We start from the raw sequence: 12,611 nt of genomic DNA on the forward strand, positions 1-12,611 counted from the left end.
TCACCGGCATGAGAATATTTTACATACAACGATGTTAGTGCTCTGCTCGCAGATTTACAGAGTTCTTTTACAGTGAAATGCAAATCCATGTGCTCCTCAAACCATAGCCCCAAGTACTTGTACTTAGTATTTAAGGCGATAACTATATCACCACATGAAAACGTGTGATCAGTAACAGGCATGGAATTATTTCTAAAGTGTACTACATTAGTTTTATCTTGATTTATTTCGATTTTCCACTTTTTACACCACATATTTAATACATTCAACATCTTTTTCATTGACTTTTCGTCGGGTCCAATGAGAGCAATATCATCAGCAAAGAGAAGAATGGAGATGACACATGATTCTATATCTACTCCACATTTTAAATCATTAATGTCTTTAGCTAAGTCATTTATGTACATGGAAAAAAGTGTCGGTGATGCGTTACAGCCTTGTTTTAAACCTTGCTTCATAGTTACAGGTTGAGTAAGAACACGGTTTATTCTAATTCTACATTCATAATTAAAATATAAAGATTTAATAGCATCCAAGAAATATCCATTTTAACCATAATGTTCTAGCTTAGCCCACAAAAGATCTCTGTTTACACAATCAAATGCTTTCTTCATGTCAACAAAACATACAAAAGTAGAACTAGAACTAGATATACCCTCTATGTGTATACACCATGTCCATAACGACCACATGACATCGATACCGGCCTTAGATTCACCATTAAAGTAAGCATCTCCAATTTTGAAAAATTCAGTTCTGTTAGTAATTGACAGGTGCTTGTAACTCATCAAAGTAAACCAGATTAAGGATGCAGAGGACTTGGATCCAAGGTGACTGTCCTGATATGATGTATATGATTCGTATGTAATTGATGATAGTAAAAGGTATGCTTTTTGTTTGTTTGGGTTTTTTTTTCGTGATACGGGTCCGGGTTCATTGTAATTCTTAAAGATATAGCGACCCTAGAACACTGACATTGCCAGACATATATGTCTGATATGTAGCAGTACTTTGGATTCTCTTCCATCTAACCCGTACAACTCCCACGAGAGATAATATTGTTTTCCGGGCTCGTTAGATCTCTTCTTCTATAACGTCCAGTAAAATTTTACCTTCATGAGTCCTGGCTAGACAAAGATATGTATAAGTGGGATTTTACCTCCGTAATTTGGTTTCCCAGCTGACATTGAATATGGCTTTTCTATTCACGTACATTGATACACTCTACTCTCCTTGTACAGAGGTCTCCGTATTTCTCATTCTAGTTTTAATGAGTTTTCATTATGATTCTGTTGATATGAGTTTTTTTATGTATCTTTTTTATCAAAATATCCAGAATATTGAATGTTTCCATGTAAAACTTTAAGGTATGAAAAACCTGCAACAAATTACAAAGTTAAAGGGGAATTCAGCTCATGCACTATCTTTTTGATAATATGTTAATAAAATGTCATTTATTGACCAAGAAAATAAAAATAAAAAAGAAAATAAGTTTTATGTGTTAAATCATACTTTATAAATACAAAACAGTCCTATATATGTAGAAAGAATTATAATCAATGGTCATTTCTTTCTATATATATCTTATAACAAGGGACAATTACAAAAATTGTTATCAGTAATTACAAATAACAAAATCTTTAAAATTACAAAATAACCAACATAGAACGTCTTTTCAATGTTTTTTAACGATCATTTGCCAAACATTTACATTGCAGTAGAAATAACCACAGTACACGCGTATACTATTAAATAGTGTAGAGAGTAAAATTATACAAGGGGATTTAAATCTATTTTATTGCAGTGTCAGAAAAAGATAACACATAAGTGCAGATATAGGGACAAGTTCTAAAAATAAAAATATAATTTTCTCTTAAGTCACAAAATAATTTTAATCGGGAACTTATTAATGAATTAATTTGAAACGGTAGAACTAATGAATACTTAATATACTTTACTTCAGTACATAACTTGATTTCTGTCAACGAAGGGTCGTACACACGTGGACATAACTAAAAATATATAAAGAATTTTCAAAATTGAACTTCAGGAAATATTCGTTCACGCAGAGGAGCGTAGATGTTTGGAACAGTCTTCCATTTAATGTTGTAAATGCAACGACAGTTAAACAGTTTGAATATAACCTAGATGAACATTGGAAAAACCAGCCACAGGAGTATTGTTTTAAAGAAAAAAAAATAAGATGTGAACTTTATTTCAGTATAAATTGTATAAAGAGCTGACTATCAAAGGATTGTTAACCTTGTACATATTTTCTGTACCTTGTCAGAATAAATCTATGTATCTATGTATAACGATTAGACCAACACTATTTAAAACACGTTCGTAAAAAGGTTATCCCAAGTTTAGACCACAACGGGCAATGTTACACAATGGCGAACGCATCTTTGAGACAAGTTGATGTACAACAAGAAAATACCAACATGTCAACATGATCATAATCCAAACCCAAGTTTAACAAAACTGGGGCAAACTATCAACAAAAGAAACATTTACACGGAAAGTACAAGGAAAATAAATCCAGGTGTTCCGGAGAAGTAAGCGTCTTTGACACCGTCACGTAAATCTTGATCAATCTAAGTAAGTCATGTCACGTTCTCAAATTAATGAGACCAAGGTATGCAACAACGGAATTCCGACCCACATAAAACCTCTATTTAGCCTTATGACGGATGATAAGATACCCTGATAACGTTCGTCTCCTGTTCAATTGGACACCCCCACTCCCAATATTATTGAAGACCAGTTGAATTTAATTACTTTTCTTTCAATAAATGGAATTCAAACTAATAATTATCAAAACACAAGTAATTAGGACATTGATAATTTCACACACATACTTCTACACACAAGAGATGGACCACATTTCCCGTCACACACACATACACACACACATACATATGTTGTTTCACGTACGTATAAACACAAGAAAGATATGGATCAAATTTTATGTTTCACACATTCATGCGTTGTCTCACTCACATATTTATACAAGTGAGGTGGAAATTAACCTCTCTAAATGTACTAAATGATATGTGGTCTTTTCTTACTCTGGACAGGTATATATGCAAGCTTTTACAGGGAAGAGATCCACTCCACTGTCCTACCATACGGCGAGACGGCGGGGACATAATTCTTACATATCTCAAGTCGGGCTTCAGACGCGTGGCACTTACTCAACTTTAACCTTTGACTTGCAAAAACATCTATAGCATATTTTCACCAGCCTTATACAACTCCAGATAATGAGGAATGCCACTAAAGTAATAAAAAGCAAGACATCTAAAAGATAATATTTGTAAAATGGCATGTCAGTCGCCGGTGTTTGTAGATAGTCACCTCCATGTTGGATCACGTGATCAATCCAGTATGCAGAACGTTCACTGGGCGATCCCCACTGGTTGTGGAAAATGTCGGAACTTTTCTTGATTTTTGCGCTATATTTCGGATTTTGAAGAACTTCCTGTAAAGCACTTGACAATTCATCGTCTGTAAAAGTACAGAAATCATGCGAGATACCGAATCCCTTGAAAGCCATTTTGCGACAGTTATAGAATCCGTCTATCATAAAGGGTAGTCCTATCATTGGTACGGCGTTATATAAACCCTCATATAAACCACTACTTCCACAATGAGTAACGAAGGCCTTGGTGTTGGGATGGGCTAGTAGATCGTTCTGTGGTAACCATGGCATCAACAATATATTGTCTTCCATTTTTGTCTCGTTTCCATACCGAAGAACGAATTTTTTGCTTTTAAACTTCTTGAATACACCGATAAGTTTTTCTATTCTGTCTTTTGGTAGATTTTGAGCGACACTACCAAACGAGACTATAATGACTCCGTCAGTTGCTGAATTCATGTAAGAGTCAAGGTCAGACGGTAGCTGTTTGGGTTTCTCTGTGCCAAGTCCCCCAACAAACGCCATATTCGGCATCAATGGTCTTGGAAAGTCCATCACGAAGTCGAGGTCAATGAGATGGAACGATGTACGTCTATGCAAAACCTCTAACGACAGAAATGGCTTTTCTGGAGCATACATCGAAACCAGATCGCTCGGGAAAATTATTTCTGGTAAAACAGCCATTACTATTGAAACTAGTGTGTTGGTTACTCGCTGAAAAAACGACATTTCATTGAAGAAACCAAGCATGGCGAATGAAGAATGCACAGACGGCATAAATGGCGTTCTGGTCCTTGTCGGTATGTTCATGGCACCGAGCTGTACATATGGAATTCCTAGTTTGTACGCTAAGACTGCAAAACAGTCCGCAAGAACGACATTATCAATGAGAGCCAGATCAAAGTTCTGCTGACGAAGAGAGGTCACCAAGTCATCGTCCGAAAGTAAGGAGTCACATAGATATCTGGCGTTCTCTCTTATAGCGGAAAATGGCATACCCGCATGACTGCAGGTATCTTTTACCTGAGCATTGATCAACAGGTGTGCATTAATTGTTTTGTATTTTGCTGGTAAAATAACTTTAGTTGCGTTGTTTTCCTCGACTCTTTTCTGGTATTCTTCGTTCAAAATAAACGTTGAATGGTGTCCATAAATATTTGCAAGTGCCGCGGCAACGTTTAGTTTGGGTTTGATGTGGCTCCAAACCGGAAATACCAGAACCAATATTTCCCCAGTCTCCACCGGAACCGAAAGCATTGTAGTCATTGCAGCTATACATAGACATACACATCGGTAATCCATGGCGGAATTAGTCTGAAAAGATATATCGATAAATATTAAAAAAGTGTTTGACATAATTCTTTCATTTATATCAAGCAGAATACGTAGTGAGAAACATTACTGTATCAGACATGATCAACTATACAAATAAAGTAATACTTTTCTAATTAATTTAAATTGCCACTCAAAAAGAATAACCTCTTTTCGTTAACTGAATAATTTGAAAGTTAATTAGAGATCAGTAAAAAAACAGTCCAAATGGGCCTGCATTGCTCTCCTGGTATACAATGTTCATCAAAAATATACTCATCAAAAAAGAAACGCACAATTAAATTACACAATCAATAGCCGATGATATTTTGGGAAATTTGTACAAAATTTTATATCAATAAAAAGGTACACAATTCTGTAGAAGAAAAGTCTGTGTGACGTCACTCGTGTTGTCAGCGGTTACTCAATTTGGGATACCCGCGAAAAATAAAATGGCACTTCAGTACCTGGTGTGGGTACCTCTTGCACGAATCCCTGCACGGATTCTCCTATGCATTGAATTCACGAGAACATTAATTTGCCTTAGGGGAATAATGTCCCAGTCTAGTGTTAATGCTGCGATTAACTGGGCGTGGTTAGTTTGGGGTTTTGACGTTTTGACGGTCGAGCATTGTCTTGCTTGAACAAATTAGGTTCTGACATCTGAGAAGTGGAAGGACATGTGGTTGGAGGATCTGGTCTCTGTATCAAACGGCATTGAGGTTTGGACTCAGGACAACTAAGGGGAGTTTACTCGATGGGAGATGTCTCCCAAAACCATTACAGAAGCACCACCGAGTTTATCGCGTTCAACCGCGCATGCGTCGGCGAAACGCTCACCGCGTCTGCGATATACATTGTTTCTTCCGTCTGAGCGATAGCGACAGAATAGACTCGTCGGTGAACATCACACACCTCCACCGACGCATCTCTAACCTATTCGGGCCATGTCTGCGCATCCAGTCAAGACGCAATTGCCGCCTCCGTGTTATCAGAGGTGGTCCGACATAAGGTCGGCACGCAAGCGGTTCCTGGCAATTTGAGCACCAATGGGTCTGTCATGAGTACCTAAGTATGCGACGCAGTCTCTACAGCAGTCTTGAATCTGTTGCGCAAGTGTGACAATTGAATCGCCCTGCCTTGCCGTTGAGTCGTTACACGCGGCCAACCGCTCCTGGGATGATCAGAAACTAACCCAGTACAATGGAAACGTGTATAGAGACGGTTAACTGTACACGGGGCAACACCAAACTGCCGTGCGACAGCAGTTTGACTATGACCATCCAACAACATCGCAATTGCTCTACCCTCTGAATTTTGCGTTAAGCGTGGCAGCTCGGTCAAAATGCCAACGTGGAAAATTAATGTTGCTGAACTTAGAGTATCCGTTGAAATTATTTGTTTGAAAAAGTTCGGCTTGGCTTGATCACGCCGCGTGAATCTCACAAAGTCAGACGATGACATCGTCAGGCTTGGCTAATTTTAGAGTAGATTGTCAAGAAGGGAGATCATTCTTGATGTAATACCTGTATTTCCTCACAGCTAAGGTGTACTGAGGTTGGAACTTTGTTCGTTTCTTTTTTTGTTGAGTGTGTAATCAATATTCATAACAAGTACACTACATGTGCATTCAAAGTGGACATATCCAATCTTTTTTTTATATTATTTTTCAAATTTTTTCGAAAATTTATACTAAAAACTTAATATCACCCTTCCGGACCTTTTGGTTTATCAGAAGAAGCTGTTTTAATGCCTTAACAAATTTGATCTCAGTGACGTTGATTAAGGATCGTGGTCATTTCTCTTCGCACATGTTATCAAGCTTCATTTAAGATATTTAACGAATTCGATTCCTGTAACCTTGAATATTAGTCAAGTTCATTTCATTATCTCAAGGCACTTTGTAAAGATCTTATTAAAACGACAAGTCAAGGGAAGAGGGTAATATAAAATTGTAGTAGACCATTCAAAACTTTCAATTTTCTCCATTAGTTTTGGCAGTTGACCAATTTGAAAAATGCGAGAAATAGGGAAGTGATCCAGGAGCTTTGCGATAAATACATTATCTCTTTCAATCTTATAATCTATAAAATCTTTTATATGCTATGAGACAGTTATTTTTAAAAGGATAGATATACAAGAATCCAGATAACTGAAAGAAACTTTGTACAATTCCAGGAAGAATTAGACATAAGCGACATGAAGTATCCCAACATCTTACTTTCTACTTTTTACGTTTCCACTCTTTTTATTTCCTTTAGTAGACCACAGGATTAGGCCACAATCGCATTTTCTCTGCCAATCATCGTAATGTACAAAACGTGTCTGTAATATGTCGATTATATTCGATTTACTTTCATCATTATAACATGCCTTGCCTAACTGTAGCTCTTAAAATCAACTCATGTTCATTGTATCAACAATTCTCATTTCATATCAAAGAGAGTGATGTAAAACATAATTTAAAATATATGTAATCAAAACATTGTCACAAAGTTACACTTTAATTGTAAATGTATATTGTACGTTTATCTATGAGTGAATGACTATATTTCTTTTACCTGTGTTGTTTACTTGTATGCATGTACCCATACTGTTGTCCAGGTAGGGCAATCTAAGTTAGCCACCTTACCTGTTCTAGTCATAGCGTATGCTGGTCGAGAGGTCTTACCTAATGTTGACCAAGTGTTTACGTTTGCCTAATCCAATGCATTGTACCGTGTGATAGAGAGTGCGAGTCAAGTGGCCCTGGTATGAAAGTTTGCTTTGTGAGTAGTGTTCCTTTGTTTGGTCAGACAGTCGATTATTCGATCGTGCAGACATGTTTTTGACACTCTGCTCTTATATCATGACAAGTACACTGAATGTCCACATTATGGTGCTTATGAAAATGCGAAATCGTCGAAATGTGAGGATGTGCATCTTAATTACGATGTTTGATAGTAAATAGTAATGAAAATTTATACCTAATCTAGGTCCCTAATGATCCAAAGTCGCGCACCCGGCAGATATAGCGCCCCGTCACACCATCAGATGCGAAATAAAAATATAAAACTAATGCCGCCCTAACAAAAGAACGCTGGAGCAGCGATTGGCTTCTTCCAAACTATCTGCGGCTACTTGTAATAAGAAGAAAATCATAAAGCCCTAAATTATCACGTTGTGTTGTACACGTGTGCCCAATCCGAGCTGCCAAACTGGCAACCACGTGCAAGAGTACAACACACCGGTGACGAAAAAAGGAAAATGTCAAAATTCAGCGAAGGTTCGCCGAATTCTGACACCAAATGTAGAGAATCGTGGTGTGCGGTTTACATACTGGACCTATAGGGTAGCTCCCAGCTCCTATCTAATAAATCATACCGCGGTGTTTAGAAGTCCAGATAGCGCTGTCGTGTCACGGCAGTTCAAACCAAGGGAGATAACCCCACGGTTTCCACTACAAAGCACCTTATATGCAAATGAGCCTTTACCAACGCAGACAACTTCAAGAAACACACATAATGAATACGCCAAAGGGAGGATGGTGGGAGTTTTTTCCTCATACGTCACTTTGTCTGCTTCAGAAAGCACTATGTCAAGGTACATTCTCGGTTGCCAACGGCTGTCAATCTTATACAACTGAAAATGACAATGATTATGGAAGATCACACTTGATGTGGGCGCGCGAGCGCTCTTCCTATGGAAGGAAACCAATATCCGTTCAGAGAATCGAAGTGGAAGATAGAGTGTTACCAGTGCGTCAGCTGACCAACCTGTGGTGATGATAATGAAAAGGTGTCTACAAGACCAAGAACAAAAAAAAGACGATGATGACGTCACACATTCTTACATGTGGATATGCGCCGTGTCTCTTGTTAAAATCTTTCAAAAATTTAGCAAATTGAAATAAATAAACAAAAATACGCTCCAGTTAATTCATTGATTCGTCGGTTCAAAATGTGCATCTTTTCGATCACACTGGTTGCTTTTAGGCAGTGACTATTTCATGTGACCCGTACAGCCAAAGTTATATCCATATATAGGTATCTGTTGTAGCTTCCGTAATAGTACGGTACATAAATTTGAATCCGTCATAGTATAGATATCCTTGTTCAAAATCACAACAAAAAATAACCACATTTAATTATCAGTATCAAAATCAGAGTGCTACAATTCAGTTCACCAATGTCTGTGGATTAAAAACATCATATTTAAGTATATGACTACATATGGTCAGATATTTCGAAGGACGCGCCAGTAAACCCCCAACTGAGAACCCCAGTGGTTTACCTAGACATGTGTGAACTCTTTCCTGGGCTAATTTCTCATCTTCTGATTCTATGTCCTATTATGATTTCATACATAACTACAGTCAATGTATGAGATAATCATCTGATTTTGTCTCGTATGATAATGACATCCCTGGATTTGGTTTAAAACAAATAAAACTGAGAAGATCTAGAATTCCAAAATACATTTGGACCGTACCACTGATTATAACCATGGCAATTGAAATTCGAAGATAAAAAACTGGAAACTCTTGATCAAGAATTCTGATCGGAAGGGATCTACAACATCTACCATTAACTATATGTTAAAGTAACCCATTATACTAAGGAAAAGAATGACAATGATAAGAAATTGATTAACCACTGTATTTTCAAAAAGACTTTCTTCCACTGTTGTGGCAATGCTGCTGTCCAATACAAATACATAATACAGAGAAAATCTTGAATTCATTGAACTCGTACATTTTATTTCTCACTAAGATTTATAATTTACATTTATAAATAGCAGTCAATAAGTCAATATTATTATGTAATCCATTTGCTAGGCTGTTGCAACATCAATCGATGTTATTAATTTTCAAGCAAAAAGTCCGTGGTTTTGTTGCAAGTCCAATGTAATGATGTACAATGTACTAAATGCAATACTAGCACGCAAACGTAATTAAATCTTTTTTAACAGTCTTGAAAGTCAACTATGTCAGGTAAAATCAGAAACGCATAACAGAGGGATTTGAAACTGTTTACTACTTTTCCTGGTTGTTTAGAATGCTAGAAAATTCATGTTTTTATCTATTTTGATATCTGATTATTATGATTTTCTAGAAACGTGCTAATTATAACGAATATACTGTATTTTTATGATTGTATTATGGAAAATATTGAATTGAAACACGGTATCAGACTTAATTAGCTGTGTTTATGTACCATTTTTCACCAAAGTCCCTAACTAATCTTTTCAAAACAAACATTGTAGTAGAAATCTCAGCTTCTGTTTCTATCTACTTTAGATTAAAAAAAAAAGCAAAAAAAAAAAAAAAAAACACACACACACAAAACACCGCTGACTTGAGCTATTCACAACTGAAATATCACCCTATATTGAAGACAGTAGTTTGGAGATCACTGGCACTAAAATTCTCAATAATTTTCCGTTTGATCAACGATTTTTTTTTATGATTCGTTGTCTAAAATTTATTAGAATTAATTTCGTTACGAAAATGAGATTCCCTTTTCACTGGCCGACGAATTGGCTGCGGTCTGGCCGGTCAGTGGAAAGACAGCATATATGGTTGTACAACTTAGTTATAGAAACATGGATGTTAACTGAGAAACAACTGAAAAACAAACAAAACAAAAAGGCAACAAAGCAATTAGTCATGACTTGTCTGGAATCACTTCCGTACACGTTTTTTTTTTCTGAAAACCTAACCGAATAGCTTCTATATTTATTATTGTATCATATGGACGTTTCGTCCTACCTCTTTCAAATTCCCGAAAGTGTCTGAAGGAATTCTGAACCAAGATAAAACGAAATCAAGAATGAATGTCTCTGGTATAATCATGTCTGCATAGTTGAATTTTCGTTAAAATGATTGTACATGTAAGTATCAACGTCAACATAGTATATACATTGTACACTTTTTCAATAATGGTCACATGATTCGCCATTATTGTTTTATTTACTGTAAGTGAATCGATCAGTATATATTCACACCAATGGTTACAAATGTCAGTCGTAAACTGTACACATGCCTTTGAAATTGCATTGCATATAGACGAACGAAATGAATAGAGTGATAAGCTTGTAGATGTAAAATATATATAGATATATATTATGTGTATATAAGCGAGGCATTAAAACAAACACCAGTGGTTGCTGATATACCCATACGGTGAACTATGTTTTGGTTATAACTTTGCCACTATGTGGAAATGTCGTTTATATTTCATTATTCATTTCGTTAATTACATATGAAATCATTTATTTCGAAGTTATGAAATATGTTCCGATCGGAAAATAATATATCTGTTTATATAAACAGCAGTCCGTCTTAATCACTCATCGATTTTCACCTAAAAATGACACAACTAATTCTTAATTCAAGCTGTCAGTTATATCAATGTGTTGGAAAGTTACTATACTTGATTGTAAGAGAGGCATAACTAGACATTTATACATACTAATGCTTTTATTTCACAACGAAGTTGTCAAAATAAACGTTTTCAGTGTTAAAAATTTGGTAAGACTATGAAGAAGATTCCTGTGTATATTTCTACTATAAAATAAAACAACTAATTTTCCACTGATAAAATGATACAACTTATTTTCAATTTAAAAAATGATACAACTTCTTTTCAACTAATGAAAGATGTATTTATGAAGAAGAAATGTTAAATCCAATGATTAGAGACAAACATTTTGGATTTTTGTATTTAAAAACGATACGTTAATATTTTTCTGAAATGCCGCTTTATCATCTATAGTAAAAAATCGTTCACACGAAGCGAGGAATCCGCGGGGCACGACTTTGTATGTCCTCCATAGCTACATAAGTAGAGCTCCTTTCTTATTCATATTTATACACTTGTAACAGTACACTTACTGGTCTCCTCGTCCGGTTTAGGAGAGACTGAGTTACATTCAAAAACATCAATTGTATATATGAGACACACAAACACACTCTCTCGGTAGCGAGACACCTGCCTAAAGTACAGTAAAATTCATACAAATACAGTTTGATTTTATAATTTTGTTATACTCAATTAACGTTGATATGTACTTTGTCTAATTTATATTTTATAACGCAGCAATAACGATAAACATTTTTTGTTACAGCGAAATATTCTTCAAAATTGTGATGATTTGAAAAAAATAATTTGAAAAAAAAATGGAATTTTTTCTTTTTTTAATATTCATTCAACATAAAGATATTATAATAAGCGTGCTTACATGTTTTAGTTTAAGCTTCTTTAAAATAATAGCTAGATCAAAGTCTATATTTTTTGCTGACATTTTGTTGAACTTTTATAACTGTGTGACATTTTCATAGGTTTTACCGTAATAATAGTTCTTCAACATTTAACAGTCAACATCAGCTACGCAACGTTTTTTGAGCTTTTTACGAAATCGCTATGGGAAAAAAAGAGCTTTTATGACGTCGCTTTGCTGTTACGTACGTTGTAGGAAAACAATTTGCATCCCCACCACTGGTGCGTATCGGGCTCTACGGGAATTTTATCTGGTAATGGCGTGCTGAGAGAGACAACGAAAAGGATCAGCTAAGAAAATAGAAAGAATATTTACTTTATCGTGCTAATGTAATAAAAGCTGTGCTAGGCTATATCTTACTTGAGATTAGCATGCGACTCTGGCACAGCAACTGGGACGCCGTCACCGGAAGTAGGCGGTAAACCCGGCAGGGAAAGCCTAATGTCCGGAAAACTACATATTTCTTAGAATGCGTTGAAGCTCCGGAGTGAATAGATATTGCTTGATGCGCTTTATATAGCAAACCCAATGTAAATAATCATAACCCTTATATTCATATTTGATAAATTACAGATTTTCATAAAATTCTCAAAAAAAAAAAAAAAATGAATCCTAC

General features: G+C 35.8%; 1 protein-coding gene across 1 annotated transcript; it reads right to left on the reverse strand.

The window, feature by feature from the left end:
* Window positions 1-1,617: 1,617 nt before the first annotated feature.
* On the reverse strand, window positions 1,618-12,371 carry LOC132557682 (UDP-glucuronosyltransferase 2C1-like). The gene is made up of 2 exons (XM_060222203.1): window positions 12,356-12,371; window positions 1,618-4,738 (listed from the first exon to the last, which is right to left on the reverse strand). The coding sequence occupies exon 2, from the start codon at window positions 4,724-4,726 to the stop codon at window positions 3,194-3,196; it is 1,533 nt and encodes a 510-aa protein (XP_060078186.1). The 5' UTR covers window positions 4,727-4,738; window positions 12,356-12,371; the 3' UTR covers window positions 1,618-3,193.
* Window positions 12,372-12,611: the final 240 nt, after the last annotated feature.

This window comes from Ylistrum balloti, unplaced genomic scaffold, assembly GCF_031769215.1.
Source record: "Ylistrum balloti isolate Yb309-2 unplaced genomic scaffold, AGI_CSIRO_Ybal_v1 Utg369656, whole genome shotgun sequence".
In the NCBI taxonomy this organism is placed as follows: Eukaryota; Metazoa; Mollusca; class Bivalvia; order Pectinida; family Pectinidae; genus Ylistrum; species Ylistrum balloti.

Coding starts and splice junctions, on each gene's coding strand:
- LOC132557682 (XM_060222203.1), bottom strand. CDS start 4,726: ATGGATTACCGATGTGTATGTCTATGTATAGCTGCAATGACTACAATG.